This window comes from Rattus norvegicus, chromosome 3, assembly GCF_021556685.1.
Source record: "Rattus norvegicus strain SHRSP/BbbUtx chromosome 3, alternate assembly SHRSP_T2T, whole genome shotgun sequence".
NCBI lineage: Eukaryota > Metazoa > Chordata > Mammalia > Rodentia > Muridae > Rattus > Rattus norvegicus.
Genome location: NC_141536.1, coordinates 143,738,390 through 143,756,736, shown reverse-complemented (window position 1 = coordinate 143,756,736; position 18,347 = coordinate 143,738,390). Strand labels below are relative to the sequence as shown.

The following is an 18,347-nucleotide window of genomic DNA, read 5'->3' as shown; positions in this document are numbered from 1 at the left end:
CAAGCTGGGAGTGCGTCTCAGGGAAGGAAGTGCTTCCTAAATACAGTTGTGGGGAGCATGTAGACTCCAGGGGGGCTCTAGGAGGAAGGGGGAGAAAGAGAAGGGGAAACCAGAGGAAGAGAGTAATGCTTTGTGCTGCTGGAGGTTGTGTAGCACTGGCTGCGCTTTCTGACAGATTGGAAACATTCCAGGGTTGCAGTGGTCAGAGCCACTCGGCCCCTGGGGACCTCTTTCTGCTGAGGTTCAGGCTGAGCCCTTAGTTTTCAACCACGGATAAATGACTGGATCCAGACTCTCCAAACTGTATCCTGCCGGGAGGAAGAGGCTTCAGCCTGGAATCCTGGTGTGGAGGAAGCTGCTGCAGTCTGTCGAGAGTCTACACTGTGGTTTCTTCACTTGGAAGGTGGCTGTAAAGACTGTATGGTGTTGGACAAGAGTGTTTTTGAGACTGCTGTCCTACCTTGCAACATTGACTTGAGGCTCAGTGATTTCCCTGGTGTTTTGTTTTTGAGACAGATTCACTCTCTCATAGCCCAGCTGGCCTCAAACATACTAAGTGGCTGAGAATGACCTTGACTTTCTGATCCTCCTCCTCCACCTCAGGTGAGGGCCTGTGAGGCCACACCCTGTCCCCTGTTGTTTTGCATCATCAGAGTCGGAAGGCGAAGCTCTGTTTACTGCCCCATCCTTAGCAGTCGGTGTGAGAGTGGGTAGCCCAAAGCTTAGGCTGCATATCAGCCGCCACCCTCCTCTGGCTTCTGCTTGAGGACTCCAGGCAGGTGGCCAAGCAAGCAGCTGTTTGCCAACTATGGCAACCAGTCGAAGTCCCCAAGAGTGTCTGTGTCTCCAACAGAAGAGGCCTAGGGAGTCAAGACGTACCGAGGTGATCACGTTTCCAGATGCCCGTGGTCAAGGTGGATAAACCAACCGGTTCTGAAGCCTCAAGCTTATTTTCTTTCTTCACAAAGAACCCAGTAGAGCAGCAGAGCTATAAGCCTGGGGACAGCCCCACAGAGTGTTTGTTAGGGCACGGAGTGTCGCCAGCCTTGGCTGGTGCTAAGCAAGCCTAGGAGATGTAAGATGAGGGAAAGAACTCAGCCTGTTGGGCTTAGACAGGCAGGACTGATGACATAGCCTGACTTTTCACTCATACTTTGTGACCCTGGGTTATAAATGGGCCCCAGCCACAGGACCTGCCAGGGACAGATACTTAGAAAATGTTTATTTCTGGCTCTCTTCTGTCACATCTGTGCTGCAGCATGTTCTGAGTCTCTTTTAAGTTTTGATTAGATCCACCATGGCCCTGGCTATCTCATAAAGTCTCTGCCATAGGCCAGAGAACAGCCCTGGGCCTTTCTGATTGCCAAGGAGATGAGTGAAGTCTCACCAAGCCATGCCTGAAGGGTGATGCCAAAAGCCTAAGAACCAGTGCCCGCACCCCGAGTGCGAGCCCTGTGCCAGGCTTCCGGCTTCAGAGCTAGAGTGATGCTACCCACTGTGGCCATGTAGCCGAGCATGGGATGTTGTGGGGGCAGAGCGAAGCTGCAGGGACTCCTGTCAGTGTATGCAGGCATGCGTAGCCCAGAAGACACCTTGGGAACAGTGTTATGCCTCTATCTGAGCATCCCAGGGGCTGAAACAGGTAGCTCGCAGTGAGTTCAAGCCAGCCTGGGCCACAGAATGAGACTTTGTCTTAAAAGCAATAAAACAAACACTATAAAAAGGTCCTTCAGGCCCAAGAAGTTAAATCAGGGAGACCCTCCATCCTGCATCCCTGCCAATAGGTTCCTGTGTTGGTACCAGATGTGGTGGTGGACTCCTTTGATCCTAGCACACAGGAGACGAAGACAGGTGGATCTCTGAGGTCAGGGGAAATGACCTAGCAAGTTTTAAGGCAAGGCTATAGAGTGAGATCCTGTCCGAGAGAGAGAGGAGAGAGAGAGAGAGAGAGAGAGAGAGAGAGAGAGAGAGAGAGAGAGAGAGAGAGAGAGAGAGGTGTTATGTTACAGTTAAGATGAGCCCTATAGAAAGTCTGGGCATATGGAGACAGAACATAAGGGAGAGGCTGGGTGATCGGCCACAACAAGCAGGGCCACCTCCAAAAACAGGCTCAGGTCTCGGAAGGCAGAGGGACGAACATATTCTTTTCCCCTAAACCCTAGGTCAGGTAGGGAAGAACACTGTGGTGGGTAATGAGCTAGAGCGTTTATGCTTCCACTTCATACACAGAGAAAGTTAAACTTAAGGAAGAGGACATCAGTTACTACCTACTAATTACGCAGGCTTTGCTATTCCCTCCCCAACTCGCTCCTGCTCAGAGCAGGCAAAGGGCTGTGGGTTTGCAGCTGGAGAGCAAGGTGAATCCTGGCATCTCTGAGAAGAAGGCCTTCCTCCTTGCAGTCTTGTTTGTTTTTCGATACAGGATTTCTCTGTGTAGCCCTGGCTGTCCTGTCTACTCATTCTGTAGTCCAGACTGGCCCTGAACTCACAGAGATCCGCTTGCCTCTGCCTCCTGAGTGCTGAGATCGAAGGTGTGCGCTGCTAAGGCCTGGCTCTCTTTGCTGTCTTAATGGAAAGTCCCAGACCCAGGCTTTCCTCTGAGGAGCCAAGTGCCAGCCTAGCCTTCTGTCCTCTCCCTGTGGTCACAGCACCCACCTAGAACTACAACGCTCAAGACTGTAAGTCCACATGCGTAAGGCCCTTTTCTACACTCTGTCCTCACAAATCCTGAAACACTGAACACCCATGTGCCCACTACAGACAGCCTGGCAGAACAGTGCAGGACTTTCTTGGTTACAAAAGCTATCCCTTAAGACATCTTTATTTTACTGTTACTCTGGGTTTTTACCTTACTATTGGTTTTTTTGAGTTTCGTGCAGACAAGGTTCCTCCCAGGTGCTCATCCTTTCTTGTGTGCAGTGGGGCATGCACATGTTGCAGCACGCGTGTAGATGGAGTACCGCTTCTAGGGATCAGTTCTCTCCTCCCACCGCATGGCTTCTGGGGTAAACCCAGGTCGTCAGGCTCGGCTGCAGGTACCTTAACCCTCTGAGCCTTCTCTCCACCTCATCCTGGATTATTTTTTTTAAACTATTTCTAATTGAAATGTAGACATTACTTTTCCTGCTAAATGTCAGATTTTACATCATTGAGTAAGTAGAGCTAAATATTTACTTACACTTCATTTACACAGAACTAGAGTTGCAAATGCAGGTCTTATGCATGTATTGCCGAAGCCACAGCCACATTTTACTTTTTTTTTTTTTTTTTGTAGACTAGACTGGCCTCGAGCTTACAAGGATCCTTTCTCCTCTGCTTCCTTAATGCTGGAATTAAAGGCATTCTTCACCATGTCTTACCTACCAGAATGCTTTTGAGTTCCTTGTGTTCTCACATACATTATTTCATGTGGACCAGATTGGTCTCAGTGCACTTTGTAACCAAGAATGACCATGAATTGAGTGATCCACCAGTCTCCACCTTCTCCCTGGCTACACAGGGACCTTGGACTAGATATTGAGACAGTCTCACGGAACAACCAACCAGACTGAGAATATTCTCTTAAACACTGTGAGAGTGCCTCCTTGGCATGCAGAAAGCCGTGGATTCGGTCTCCAGTGCCACATAAAAACAGATTTGTGGTACATACTCGCAACCCCAGTATTTGGGAAGTAGAAGGGGGTTCAGAAGTTTGAGGAGATTCTCTAATACAAAGTTAAAGGCCATCATGGGTTTCAAGAGATTCTGTCTCAAAACAAACAAAACCCAAACACAGACAAACAACCCATGAACAGTGAGATCACAGTTGTGTTGTTGGTCAGTTTTGTTCTCTGGATAGCCCTTGCACCTTGTCTTCGTGTCACAGAAGGCTGCAGAGGGTAGAGGCGTGCCGTGCAGTCCACTCTTGTTTTCTTTCCTGGTCAACATCTTAAGTTGCACAGAACCCACCTGGGAAATTACCGTGAACTGAATGGGAGGCTTCACTGGGACATGACTTTTCCAGTCATGGTCCCTTCCAGGACTAACCTAGGGGACCACGTTATACTTGGTTGTCTCCTAGCGTCCTCTGCTGTGTCGTCTTTATTCCCCATAACTTTGGCAGGCGTGTGGAGCACTAGGCAGGTCCCCTCACTCAGTAAGTTTAGTCTGGTATTTGTCCTAAGATTGACACTTGTGCTTTTTGTTTTTCAAGAATCCCCGGGGTTCTAGAGAAATGGCTTAGCAGTCCAGAATACTTGTGCTATTCCAAGTGTTACCCATCCCTGTAACTACCACTTCAGACATTTCCCAGGGTCCCCTGCTTTCAAACCCTCTCCTGTGCCAGGCAGCCAGAGGGAGCTTTTCAAACCACAAATCTGATCATGTTACTACTTGGCCTGAGTTCTCCCAAAAGCTTCTCGTGCTTCACCCTTATGAGCTCCATGACCCTGCACCTGGTTCTGCCATCCATTTCGTCATTTCCCTGGACTGCCTCTCTCACCACAGGATGAAACATTTTCATCCAGCCAATACCTGTCTCTCCAACTGTAGTAGGCTCACCTTCCCCAGATTAGGTCCTGACCCCTTGACCTCTCTGCTGACACAAATTCATTGTAATTGCAGCTTCACATTCAACTGCATGGCGCTTTGTGGGAAGGTCGTTTCTGCTCAGGATGGATCCTGAGTGCTTCTGTGGCATTTCCCTGCCCCAACTCAGTCTGACTAGAAAATCAAAAGGAGCCAACAATCTTAGTTCGCTGTCCCCCTAAGTAGAGGCCCAGAGAGGGATAGGATTTGTCTCATTTGCACACATGACCCCAAAGTCTACCCCAACATGCCTAAGACTTGTGTAACTGGAGCTGGCAGGGAAGTGTCCTGCCTCAGCAAAGGAGGGCAGGCACAGTACTGGAGATACCATAGTTCTCAAAAGTTTAGAGGCCCCAAGAGTATTAGCACTAACCACCTCTTAGTTCACACAGGTAAACGAAGGCCAGAACATGGCAGGTACTTAGCGAGAGGGAGACAGATCAGACAGAGGTTGACCTAAACCAAGGAGCTAGGTCTTCCGAGCCCTGTTGTGGGCAGCTATATACTTTTCTGATAGAAGAGCAGCTAAGAAGACCTCTGGACACACTCCTGCCATTCTCATTGGAGGGCTAATGGTCTACTTTACAAACGGGGAAATTGAGGCTGGAGGCAAAGCCATACCTGGAGACTTGGACCCTTAAATGTGTGATGAGGCAAAAGTCCATCCACAAAAGGACAGATCATATCAGCAAGCAACCAGGCAGCTGCTGGTCAGCATGGTTGAGGCAGTAGACATTGACCTTCAGCCCTGAGGTTCTCACCCAGACCCTGTGTCAGGGCAGGTGAAGAAGCATACAAACTCATCACCTCGGTGAGCTGGCTAGGTCAAAGGGAAGGAAATCATACCAGTCACATCTGGAAACAGCTTGATAGTGGTGGTGCATGCCTCCAATCCCAGCGCTCAGGAGACAAAGGCAGTCAGATCTGAGACTGAGATCTGCCTGCTCCTGCCTTCCAAGTGCTGGGATTAAAGGTATGTACTACCACCACCGACTGTCAAATCGTGTTTTCAAGGTAGAATTCCTGGGCTGCATGGTATAGGGAAATAGTAGGCAGTTCTGTGTCCTAAGTTCCTGGAAGGGTTTGACTAGGCTGGGTGGGGAGTACCTGTCAGCAAAGCCCCACTGTGAGAACATGGGACGGTGGTGTGAACCAGGAGAAGGGGGCGGAAGGTAGAATACATACAGCTGCCCATGACTGGTAAGGTATTTCAGGGCTGGGAATGGTCAAGTACGCGCCAAGAGGGACGGAGGGCAGGCTTCTAGATTGGGGAGATGCCAGGCAGGCACTAACCTGCCTGTCTATCTAACCCGGCAAAGGGTAGTATTCAGTAAGGTGCCCGTGGCTTTTCACTCTCTCTTTCCTTGCCAGATCCTGCTCATCTCTGACTACTTCTACGCCTTCCTGCGACGGGAGTATTACCTCACGCATGGTCTCTACTTGACTGCCAAGGACGGCACTGAGGCCATGCTTGTGCTCAAGTAGCCCTGCTGGCACAGAGCTGCATGGACAAGAGGGGGAAGGGCCAGAGCTGGGCCAGGTCCCTCATCCGGAGTTGCCAGCAGGCGAGTCCTCAGGCAGAAGACGTTCAAGTCCAGGGCTCCAAACCTCTGGCACCAAAGGGGACTCGTAGCTGGCAACAAGGCCCATGGGGAGAAGCTAGGAGCACCCCACTTGGACCCCCACTTTGTGACTGTGCATAGAAAGGAAGGGGAGCAGCCAGTGAGCAGGGCTTTATAGGTTGTGACTACTTAATAAATGTGTGGGTCTTCTTTTTCATTGTTGTCCTGATCATATTCCTGGAGGGGAGTGAGCTTGGCCCCCAGTACTACATGGTCTATACTAAGAGTCCACAGAACACAAGTCTGTGTGTCCCTGACTATGTGGACAGTCACCTAGCAGCCCTCCCTACTCCCAAACAAGCAGCCGGAGGCAAAGGGCCAGGCAGGCCTGAGCAATCTTTATTCTGCAGAGGAAATGACCACAGATCCACATACCATGTCAGGACAAGGGGAGCCAGCCTTTCAGGGGTGGGGCAGGTCCTGTCAGGGGGCAAAGCCTCAGGTGGATGAGGGGCAAGATGGGTAGACAGGCAAGGGCCTAAAAAAAAGACAAACCCCACGGGGCAGGGATGCTGCTCCCCACCCACTCCCAACCCAGCCAGCACCCAAAAGAGCAAGCCTAACAAGACTGGCCCAGGACCTACCCAGGACTTGGTATGCTGGCTGGTGGCCCCTACCTGGGGGGAGGGGGTGTCACATCTCTGCCTAATCCACCCGGGGCCGAAATAGCTTAGTTTAGGAGGCAGGACCTCCCTGGGGAGAACCTGACCAGAACTCCCAGCCACCCCCCACCCCTCCTCTTGACTCAGAAGCCGAAGGTTTCTTGGGAGGCATAGACCATGTAGAGGAATCCGTCTTCATCCTTCTCCTGTTCATAGATGTCAGCGATGGGTGTGGATACACTCACCATGCTGTGCTGGTTCACCAGCAGGAAGAAGGCCTGCGTGGGGTTGAGTTGCAGGCGGCGCCTGTGGAGGCAGGAGGGCATGGTAGGTGAGAGGCCGCCTGCTGGAGGCCTGGGCGACCCTCCCAGAATTATTTTGAATCTTCACTTTCCATCCATCACAGCCAGAGCCAGAGGCTCTCACCTCTTTACTGAAGCTCACCCCAACCCGTCCTTGACCTTCTCCAGCCTCCTAGAACAGGGTCCTGCCTGGTGTCCCAAATGATGCCCCCTTGCCCCACTCCATCCCTTCTAGTAGAACCTGGCCCGGCCCCGCCCCACCCAAGGCCTGTAGGAGGCTGCCCACGCACCGGATGATCTTGACCAACTCGCTCATGTTAACATGGTCTGGGACCAGAAACTTGGTCTTATCCAGGACAGGCAGCTGCTTCTCACCCTTGTAGCGCTCGATGATCACCTAGGAGTGGAGTGGGCGGGGGACTCGTAAGCCAGGGGCGGGACCTGGTGGGACAGGGCGTGGCCGGGGGGCTAGAGACTCACCGGGATCTTGCTGGGGTGCTGGTCACGGATCTGCTGCACCTCCTTACAGCGGTCGGCTGCGGACAGAGCTCTGTGTGAGGCCCAGCGGTGCTGAGGCCTCCCGCGACTCCGCCTCGCCGATCCCCGAGGGGCGGCTCCCGGCCCGCCCCGCCCCAGCGCCCGCCCCCGGGGCCGTCGGCCCCGCAGCCCTCCACCCGGGGACGCGGTAGGGAGGCCGGCGACCCTGCCAGGCCTTGCGGCCTCTCCACCCGGGGTCCGGCCACCCGGTCCCTGACGTCATGGGGCTGACGTCACCTGCGGCAATCGGGGTCGACTGGCATCCCCATCCCTCGGTCCCGGATGGCAGTTCACCCCCAGGGCCTCACCGAAGCTGCGCCGCTGCTTGAAAGGCCGGTCGGAGGGCATCGCGCGGGCCCGGCGGGGCGCGCAGCCGGGGGCTCCGGGGCGCGCGGCTCAGGGATGCGGCTGCGGTTCGGCGCGCCGGGGGCTCCGGGGCTCGAGCTCAAGGGCTGCGGGGCTCGCGCTGAGCCCGGCGGTGGCGGCTGCGGGAGGTAACTCGCCTGGGTGACGTCAGGTCACAACATTCCTTAAAGGGGAGGCCGGCGCGCCGCTCCCATTGGGCCGACGGAAAACCCGCCTGCCTGAACCTGTGACGCCACGGCGCAGACAGCCCGGATTCCCGGCGCAGGTCGTAAGGGGGCGGAGCTACAGGGCGCGTCACAGTTTTGTGACGTCACGATCGGCAAGCTTGTCTTTGGCTCCTCAGGACTGTGAAGCCAGGCGGTTGTCGCCTTCTTCTAGTCTCTACGCTGCCGAGTAATTCACAGCGCCTTCACCAAGCTTAGCATTAGAGAACGAAGGTGGTAACGAGGTGGGGCGGGGAGGGAATGGAACACCCAGGATCCATAAACTTTTTAAAGTTTTATGTGTTTCTAAGTGTATGCCCGCGGAGGCAGAACACAGCATCGGATTGCCTTAGGCTGGAATTACTAGCGGTGCTGGGAATCAAGCTAAGGTCCTCTGTAATATAGCAAAACTTGGCGAGCAATAATTGCCGAGCCATCTCTCCGTACCCCCACCCAGGCTTTCAAAGAATTCTGAAACAGCTATGGAAAGCATAGACTTCCAGAGTGAGGTTAATAAGCGGTTTAGACAAAGCAGGAGAGAGTCACTGAATGGGAGGCTATATCAGAAGCGTTTTAGTATGAGATGGAGAACATTCGGAATTGACAACACACTAAGTCCGAATTTACAGGTAGAGCCCCTGGGTAGAATAGAAAACTATGGTCTGGGAATGTTACTCAGGGTCAGGGTAGATTGATTCAAGGCCAGGATTAATGCCAGATGTAGCTGGCTTTTACTTGTAATCCTAGCTCTATACTACGAGTTTGAGGCAGGAGGATGGGCTAGAATTGAAGGAAGGAAGGAAAAAGATAAAACAAATGAATTTACAAAGGGCCATTGCTTGAAAAAAGTTAGTTTGTACTTCAGAAACAACATACAACTCACAGGGAAGAAATTTGATGGAAACTGGTAACCAAATTAACAGATGCATGTGTAAATGTTTCCCAACCACTACTGATAAGAACAGATACTACACTTGATCTTAGCCAAAAGGCCGAGAAGCGATCCCAACCACTACTTAATGTGGACATAAATAGTAGTGATTGTGGGGTACAAAGACGAGTTGCTCAGGTCACAAGAATTCAGCTAAGGGCTGGAGAGGTGGCTCAGCGGTTAAGAGCACTGACTGCTCTTCCAGAGGTCCTGAGTTCAAATCCCAGCAACCACATGGTGGCTCACAACCATCTGTAATGGGATCTGATGCCCTCCTCTGGTGTGTCTGCAGACAGCTACAGTGTACTCATATATAATAAATAAATAAATCTTTTAAAAAAAAAGAATTCAGCTAAAATTGCCTTAAAGAGGCTGGGTGGTGGCGCACTCCTTAATCCCAGCACTCCTTAGGCAGAGACAGGATGATCTCTGGAGTTCCAAGGCCAGCCAGGTCTAGATAGTGAGACCTTGGGTGTTGGGTTTTGGGTTTTGGTTTTGCCTTTTAAATGCCCTAGGGAGCTGGTTCTGATTGGGAAGATCCTGATTATTGTCTGCTTGGTCTGGTGTGGAGCTTGCCTGCCAGCATGGGGACATTAGTTCAATCTTGGGGTATGTTAGATCCTAGAGGCTGCCCCTACAAAGGCATTCATCCAGGCCTTGTACCCCATCTAGTAATTCTCCAAGCAGCTAAACTCCTAGTAGGTGACAGCCCCAAATTAGGGTGGGACAGTAGGATTGGTTTCCTAAATTATGACCTTAAATCCTATTTAGTGCCTCCACTAATCTTAGACCCCTTCCCCTCGGAGAAAGTCTGTTAGTGCAAAGGTTCTGAGGGTTCCTGCTAGACCTCTGCGGTGTTCAACTTCCCTTGTGGCAAGTGACAGGGTTCCTAAATCTGTCTCCAGACATCTCTCTACTGAACCCAGAAAGAATTTTTAATATTTTAAATATTAAAATATGTTCTGTCCGTGATGGCAAGACAAATGCCAACTTCCGCACACATACAGCAAGTAGATAAATGGAAAATAAAAAGTCAGACACAACAGGAGGTGGTATTAAGAGAATAGAAATATAAAATATAGTTTTAAATACTGAACCCTGGGAGCCAGAAGCAGATGATACAGGAACGTAGACAGGATGTAAAGAGCATGGACGCAGAGCTGGAGGAATCTTATGCTAACCTGAAACAACACCAAGGGCTGGCGGTGCAGGTCAGTGGTTAGAGTGCATGGCCCCTGGGCAGGACAACCTAGGTTTGATTCCAGCGTCACTTAGATTGGATATGGTGGCATGTGCCTGTCATCCCCAATTTTAGGATTGGCCAAGAAAAGAAGGAAGGCCATAGTGTTTACAAGAGGACTGCAGAGGAGCAATGTGCCATGTATGTGTGAAATATCATTGTGTGGTAAGTAAAAAGTTCATAATAAAAACTTAAAGTTGGAGCCAGTGAGATGACTCTGGGTGAAGGTGCTTCCTGCCAAATCCAGTCATGTGAGTTCAGTCCCCCAAACCCTTGTGGTGAACGGAGCCAGTTTCTGCAAATTGACCTCTGACCAAACAAGGGGTTGGGGATTTAGCTCAGGGCCCTGGGTTCAGTCCTCAGCGCAAAACAAAACAAAACAAATGCCAGGTATGTACAGAGAAAACCAAAGGAAGAAATGATAGAAAATTCACACACTGTAAGGCAAAGGTCACTCAGTATTAAAGGACTGAAAGAGTCCCTTCTAAACGATGGAGTTATTCTCTAGGAGGAGATAATTTTGAGCTCCATTCTGAGTTTATGAAAGACTGAACCGGCTGTTGTGGTGACTGGAGTTCTAGCATTTGGGAGGTGGAGGCAAGAGGAGGGTCCCAGTTCAAGGTCAGTCTGGTTGATGTGAGACCTTATCTCAGAAGAAAAATGCCTTTGCTGGGCTGGGCCTGGTGAGACGCCTGTAATCCCGGAATTTTGGAGGCTAAAATCAGAGGATCAGGTGACTTCAAGGCTAAACCGGGCTACAAACCAAATACATAGGATTCACTTATGAGACTCTTGCAGCCAGCAGGGAGCAGACATCAGCAAACTTCATGAAAGTGACAAGGACTAAAGGCGTAGTCACCGGTGTGGCCTGGGCGCTGCTACCCGGTTGTGCAGCACTGTGAGGGCAGCGTCAGCCTGAATGGCGCAACACACCACAGCGTTGCTTGATTGTTGACGTACTTGACCTGAGGGCCCCAGTTTACCTTGGTACAGAGCCGTGTCTCCGAGTGTGCAAACCTCAGTGTCACAGAGATTGAGTGTTCCCGTGTCAGTAAGGGAGCTGGAAGAACTGGGTCGGCGGTGGCCTTGGGGGAAGCGGTCACACGCCACACTCATCTACCTGACATCAGTGCGCTGCCTCCCTTTAAACCCTTGGTCCCTGGGCCACCCAGTCTACCCAGAATTCAATAGCTCGGCCTCCTCAAGTTTTCCAAGTGAAACGTCTTATGGATGCCTTAAATTTGACTTGCCCAGAACAAACTCAGTATATCCCAAAATGTACTCCAAACCTCGGTCAGTCTGCCCCTGTGGCACAGCCTCAGACCTGCTGCTCAGACTCTGGAGATGTTTCTGTAATGTGACAGAGGTGACTTCATCTCCACCTCCTGAGCTAGAGACACCACCTCTCAGAGAGGCCCACCTCTGCCTCCCAGCTTTCAAGGCGTGTGTTACCGTGCCAGCCTGTGCTCTGCTTCTTAAACTCAAGAAGTTTTGTGGTTCGTCTGCCCGTTGAGCTGCCACAGCAGGCTCAGATACTGTCTATATTTTTAATTTATTCATGTGCTGACGGCTCGTGACTTTATTGCCATCTCCTGAGGGGTACAGGCAGGTACTGAGTGGATGCTGGATGGATGCTGGATGTGGGGCAGGGAGTGCATCGCTTCGATAAGACATCACCAGGATTTTAGGTGTGCATGCTAGTGGCTCGTGTGCGTGTCTTTCTCCCTATTGAGAGATCTAGGGAAGGAGGGTCAGGAGTTCAAAGTTATTATTTTATATGTAACAAATTTGATGTTAGCCTGAGCTAACTAAAAAAAAAAAAAAAACCTCCAAAGACTTAATTTAGTGTGCTATTGTGTTTTAATTTTTATTTTTCCATTCTTTTCAACTAAAATGCAAACCCTGTCGTGGCAAGGTCGTTTATTCTCCCTGTCACTGCGTTGCTCAGGATTGAACCCAGAGTCTTCCTTTTGCTACAGACTCCGTTCCCAAGGGTTTTCTCCTGTTTGGTTCCTGCTCTATTCCAGCACATAGGTTGGTGCTAAATAAATAGACTTTGAATGGGTGACCTCCTCCTTGGTGTCTACCGTGTCATCTCTCCTTGTCGTGACTATCTGTCTCCTTCCAGCCCCTAGATTTTGTGTGAGAACCGAGTTTGCAGCGAGCACAGTTGCTGGGAGAAGTCAGAAGCTGGGGTGGAGTCTCACCATGGTCCTCGTGTCCTCTTACCTACCATTCCTTCCTACCAGTCCAGAGCTCCTGACCTAGATCTGTGAGCCTGAGAAGGAGAGCAGTGCGGCTTTTCTGGGCCCTGCCAAGCGAAGGTGCAACAGCCCTGTCCCGGGGCACTGGTCTTACGCCGTCTTGGGTGGGTTCCATTTCTGTCTGAGAGCTTCACCGCAGGCCGGCCATAGACAGAGCTGGATCCAGAGGAGTTTTGTAGCTCACTGAATGACTTAAGCACACTGTCTCAATTTCGTCATCTGCTGTCAGCGCTTCTCGACCTAGACACCCCTTTGGGGGGTCGCATGTCACATATCCCAAATATTAGATTATTACGGTCTGGCTCATAACAGTTACGAAGGAGCATCGAAATAATTTTATGACTAGGGTTCATCACAAGATGGAGAACTGCATTAAAGGGTTACAGCGTTAAGAAGGTTGAGAACCACTGTGCCAAGTAGAGTATGAAAACCTACTTCTGAGAGTGCCGCCCAGGAAGACAGCACAGTGGTGAGAGGGCTGGAATTATCTGGTCCAGTTTTAACACAGTGACACTGGAGTCTCATTCAATGTACCATTAGACTGGCTTTCCGACCTGCAGGCCCAGGACGACAGGGCCTGGATCAGGGTCACTACTTCTGAGGAAGTTACTTCCTGCTTATAAACTCCATATAGTTTTCTCCCAAGATTTGAGGAAACGGAGACCAATTCAGGAGTCGGAGTCCCCAAACCTCAGACACAGACTGCCTCACACACACCCCCAAGCCCTCCAGCATCACTAAGGAAATAGAGACCATGACTGCCAACCTCCCTGTCTACAAAAGGCGTTAGTCCTGATCTTTCGCTTCTTCAGCTGGATTTGTTCCAAATTCCTTCTTCCCTCCAGCCGGGGGGCACTCAGCAGGTCTGTGACCCGCAGGGACAGTGTGCTGTCCTCATGTTCACGCCGTCACCGACACTGGCCTTCCAGGCTCTCTTCCTGGGCTTCTCCACCCTGCACGGTGCACAGTGTTCTTAGCTCCTGGAGACCTCCTGGGCCCTTTGGTCCCACCCAGCATCTCTGACTCTAGCCTTTCCCTGTTTCACAGATTCGGGCCCTGTCTCATGAACAAGGTCCCCCGAGCCTGTGGCGCCTCAAAATCGACAAGTCAGGGGAGTTCTTAACTCCTTTAATTAAACCTGTCTTCTCTCTTGTACCTCAGCCTGACCCTAATCTCAGTGGGATTGTGCCCTGCCCCAGACTCTTGAGTCTTCTAACCTAGGTTGCCTTTAAGCCTTTCACCTGTCCACCATTATTCTTGTAGGATGAGACAAGGCAGTGGGCTCTAGGGAACCCCTTTTCCTCTTTGTAGGCTATATTCCACCACTGTGCCATCTTTTAACGCCACATCCAGGGCTTTCTGGTGGGTGCCTTAAAGAATTACCTGTCGCAGGATGTTTGATCACACTGAATCCTGAGACTGTGTTGTTTACTGGAAAAACCTGTTTCTAGTTGTGGTATGGTTCAGACCTTAGACCTCTCCCTCTCTCTGTCTCTCTGACTCTCTGTCCGTCTGTCTGTCCGTCTGCCTGTCTGTCTGTCTGCCTCCCTCTCCCTCCTTCCCTCCTCCCTCCGCCTCTGGCATACAGACAGACACACCCTTAGTATGCACCTTCAGTCTCAGACCCAAAGAGTAAAGTTCATTTGTAGAATGAGGTACCCATGTTTGAAAGTGACTTTTAAGACTGGAGAGATGGCTCAGTGGTTAAGAACACTGACTTGGGTGTTCTGGAGGTCCTGAGTTCAGGTCCCAGCAACCACATGGTAGTTCGCAGCCATCTGTTATGGGATCTGGTGCCCTCTTCTGGTGTGTCTGAAGACAGCTACAGTGTACTTATATGTAGTAAATAAATAAATCTTTAAAAAAAAGTGATGGCTAATTGAGTGGCAGACAAAGTGACCAATCAGAGAAAGATTTGGCAGAATAGGACATGCCCAGATCTCAAGAGAGGAAAGGGAAGCTACTTAAAGAACAGAGAGAAGGGTAGAGAAGAAGGAGGCTGCTTTACTGGGACAGTTGTACAAAGACAGGATGCAGAGAGAACAAGCTAGACATGGGTGAAGACAGACTGAGCCAAAGAATGAGGAGCCAGGAGATTAGAACAGACAGACAGACAGACAGTTAGTTCAGCCAACCTGAACAAATCAGGAGCGGTCAAGAGAGAGAGGGGGCAGATTGAGCCAGCGTGGGGAGGAGTCTGTCAGAACGGCTGAGTTGAACCAGCCAGCCAGAGCTCAGAAAGGACTAGAAAGAGTGAGCTTACTCAGCGGTAGGTCTCAGGCTGGAAACATTCTAGGCCTAGACCAGATGGAAAAGAGGCTAGAAGCTTCCAGGGCTAGGCCCACCTTAGGAGATGGAAGCAGGAAGCCTTGGAGGCAACCAACAGGAAAATAAGTTACTTTTACAATCACCCAAGCGAGATCCCTGCAGCTACCTGCATCTCTGCCTCTGCACAGCCAGCGGTCCAGCAGAACCCTCAGTTTACCCTAGAAGCCATGCTCATAGCTGAGGACTGCTTCCCGGCGCTGCGGCTCAGGAGAGCAAGGTGATTGGATTTGAGTGACCAGGCCATTGGTAGAAAGTGCTGTATGGAGTCTCGGAGACCTTGGTGAGCCTTTTGTACCCGTTCTTCCCCAGCGGCGTGGACTATGAGTTCCATGTTTGAAGGATCCCACAACCATCTTTTAAAGTTTAGATGGGGTTCCCTGAGCTCAGACTGGCCTTTGTCTCTACTTCCCATGTGCTGGGATTACGGCGTGTGCCCTCACATCCAGACTTTCAGCGCTGGAGCTTGAACCCTGGGTTTCACGAAAGCCACCAACAGAGTAACACTTCAGCCCTGTCTGTCTCAGGTGAGTGAAGTCAAGAATTACTACCCCTGCAGACAGTGGAATTGAAAGAAAGAAGGAACCTGAGTTCTGGACGCTAACCAGATCAACTAAAAATAAGTTTTGAATTACATCTGTGTGTATGTTTAGTAATAACTTGCAGGAGGTCTCTCCGTCGTGTGGGTCCTGAGGACTGAGCTCTGGTCATCACACTCTGTGGCAAGCACCTTGACCTGCTGACTCATCTTGCTAGCACCAGGGTTTTGCCATGTGTAAGCCACTATTTTGCTCTTCTGCAGCTGAACCCTGTCCTAATTCAAACGGTTCGGGTGACCCCTCGACCTCTGTCCTTTGCTCCCCAGAACAGGTGGGGCCTCTCCTTTCTCTCACATTCTCTACCTCCTCTCGCTCTGGTGAGTTTCTCTGAAGCTCTTTGTTTCTGACACAGGGATTTTCTGTGTAGCCCTGGCTCTCCTAGAACTCACTCTAGACCAGGCTGGCCTTGAACTCAGAGATCTGCCTGCCTCTGCCTCCTGAGTGCTGGGACTGAGGGTGTACACCACAAAGCTAAGCTTGGAGCTCTTTGCCCTTGGGTGCTAGAACCTGAGTTTTCCTTAGCAGCTGACACTGTTGATCTCAGCCCTAGGCCTAGCTCTTTTCTTTTTCCTTCCTTCCTTCCTCCCTTCCTTCCTTCCTTCCTTCCTTCCTTCCTTCCTTCCTTCCTTCCTTCCTCCCTCCCTCCCTCCGTCCCTCCCTCCCTTCTTTCTTTATTTATTAATTTTGAGACCGGGTCTCATGTTGCCCATCCGAGCCTCAATCTTACTAAGCTACATTCCCAGCCTTCCCCCCAAGACAGGGTTTTCTTTATGAATCCCTGGCTGTCCTGGAATTCGCTCTGTACACCAGGCTAACCTTGAACTCACAGAGATCCTCCTGCCTCTGCCTCCTGACGTTTTTTTTTTTCCTTGTGTGACAGTACCTTATTGAATTAGTCAAGCTGACCTTTGAATTTTCTCTGAAGCCTGGGCAAGATCCTCTGGCCTCAGCCTCCTAAGTAGATGGGATCAATGGGCTAGGGTAAATGACAGGAAATAATTTAGAAGTTACCAGCACCCATAGTCGGTAAAGGCACTTGCTGCCAAGGCTAATGATCTGAGCACCAGGCCCTACGTAGTAAAGGAACCAACGCTCACAGATTGTCCCCCAACCTCCACATGTGTGCTCCATCAATACCCCTACCACACACATGTGCACACACACACACTATTAAGTAACTTTTGCTCTTTGAGAGTTTATTTAATGTATATATGTCCATGTGTATACCATGTGTATACCATGTGTATGCCTAGTGGCCACAGAGCCCGGAAGACAGTACTGTGTCCTTGGAACTAGGGTTAGAAGCAGTTGGGAACCATCTGATGTTAGTGCCGATTCGAGTTTGGGTCCTCTGTGAAAGCAAGTAATCCTAACAGCAGTTACGCCATTTCTTCAGCCTCCCTGAGCATTTCATAGATTTTTTTTCCTGTTCATTCCTAATTTACCTCCCCTTCTCTGCCCACCCAGGTTTGTGGCATTTTTTTAAAATCCTCCAAGGCCAATTTTATGGTATCTAATATTCTTGGATGTGTGGCCTTGTACTGGAGCATGGTCAAGGGGGAACCATTATCGGGGGTGCACTCTTAGAGAAAATCACCTCTTCCTCTCCCAGCGGCTAACAATCGATAGCAGGTTCATGGCCTGGGATGGGATTCTGTATTTCTCCCTCCTTGCTAGGATTCGGTGTGCCTCGGCATTGAGCGGCTTTTGTACATGCTGTTGCTACTCTTAGGAGTTCACGTGGGCAGCTGCCCTGCTGTGTCCAAGGCATGCTTTCTTGTAGTTGCCCACTGTCGCACGCTCTTACACACTTTCTTCCACCTCTTCTGCAATGGCCCCTTAGCCTGGGGAGATGGGGGTGCATTATATATGTTTCCTTATAAATGTGCTTAGTAGGTCTGAGCATCTGTAGTCTCCTGTTTTCTGCAGTTTGGCCAGTTGTGAGTCTCTGCAATTAGAAGTTTCTCAGACAATGAAGGGCATTGATGGATGGATAGAACGCAAGTCAGTGAGAGTCAGTTCAGCACTATGTCCATCGGGCAGCGTAAAAGTATAGATTCTCCCCTAGGGCTTGTGACCTATTTAAGCCATAGGCTCTTAGCCAAGTAATGTTGCCAGGTATGTGTTCTGTCCTATAGAGAGCGATTTAGATGGAATCAAAAGGTAATTGTTTCTTCTCGTGATGGTTGTGCCGCTATTAATCCAGTGAGCCTGCATGTCCAGGCTAGTCATTTTTGTAGCTTGAAGGGCTCATAGCTCATATGACTGACAACTTTTCTCCTCCAGTAACTTGCACAGCACCTTTCTGGACTATGCATGCTAACTAATCACTAGGGATAAAGCTTCCGGGTTTGTACCAGCTTGATTTTTTGCCGTGTTCTGTGATTCAGGCATAAGCACCTTGAAACATATACTCTTCAGCGATACCATCTGGAGGATAACCAAGAGTCGCCATAACATTTGGGACCTCAGTGGCCAGCCACGTCAATAGGAGCAGCTCATTCGTGGCACTGGATTTTTTGTCAACCTCTGATGTCTAGGAAGGGTATTATTGTCCTGTTAACATGGTGACTCGATTTTAACTTGTGTGCATATAAGGTTGTGTGTCTGTGGGGGAGAGATAGATTTAGGGGAGTCTCTGCAGTAGTCACTTTCTAGAAGTCTTTTTTCAAAAGGTCATCAATGTTATTTATCCCTTGCTCTATTATGTCCCCTACCTTACCCTCCACTTCCCCTGCCCTAGTTTAACCCTTTCTATTCCATGATCTCTTCATAGCAGTGCAGATCTTC

At 50.4% G+C, this 18,347-nt stretch overlaps 2 protein-coding genes and 1 pseudogene across 10 annotated transcripts in view; 1 reads left to right on the top strand and 2 right to left on the bottom strand.

Annotated features, from left to right (window-relative positions):
* Positions 1-6,345, top strand: part of Pigu (phosphatidylinositol glycan anchor biosynthesis, class U) — a 97,407-nt gene extending 91,062 nt beyond the window's left edge. For all 9 annotated transcript variants that reach the window (XR_015683117.1, XR_015683118.1, XR_015683116.1 and 6 more), the window contains one exon: positions 5,938-6,345. Coding sequence is in view for 6 of the 9 variants with exons in the window: in XM_087652891.1 (XP_087509017.1) it covers positions 5,938-6,051 (114 nt within the window). In the remaining 3 variants the exon portion in view is untranslated. The remainder of the gene's footprint in view (positions 1-5,937) is intronic.
* Positions 6,346-6,505: 160 nt separating this feature from the next.
* Map1lc3a (microtubule-associated protein 1 light chain 3 alpha) lies at positions 6,506-8,152 on the bottom strand. The gene is made up of 4 exons (NM_199500.2): positions 7,938-8,152; positions 7,573-7,628; positions 7,383-7,489; positions 6,506-7,096 (listed from the first exon to the last, which is right to left on the bottom strand). The coding sequence occupies exons 1-4, from the start codon at positions 7,975-7,977 to the stop codon at positions 6,934-6,936; spliced, it is 366 nt and encodes a 121-aa protein (NP_955794.1). The 5' UTR covers positions 7,978-8,152; the 3' UTR covers positions 6,506-6,933.
* An 873-nt stretch (positions 8,153-9,025) lies between these two features.
* LOC120102109 (U2 spliceosomal RNA) lies at positions 9,026-9,202 on the bottom strand (annotated as a pseudogene).
* Between the last annotated feature and the right edge of the window lie 9,145 nt (positions 9,203-18,347).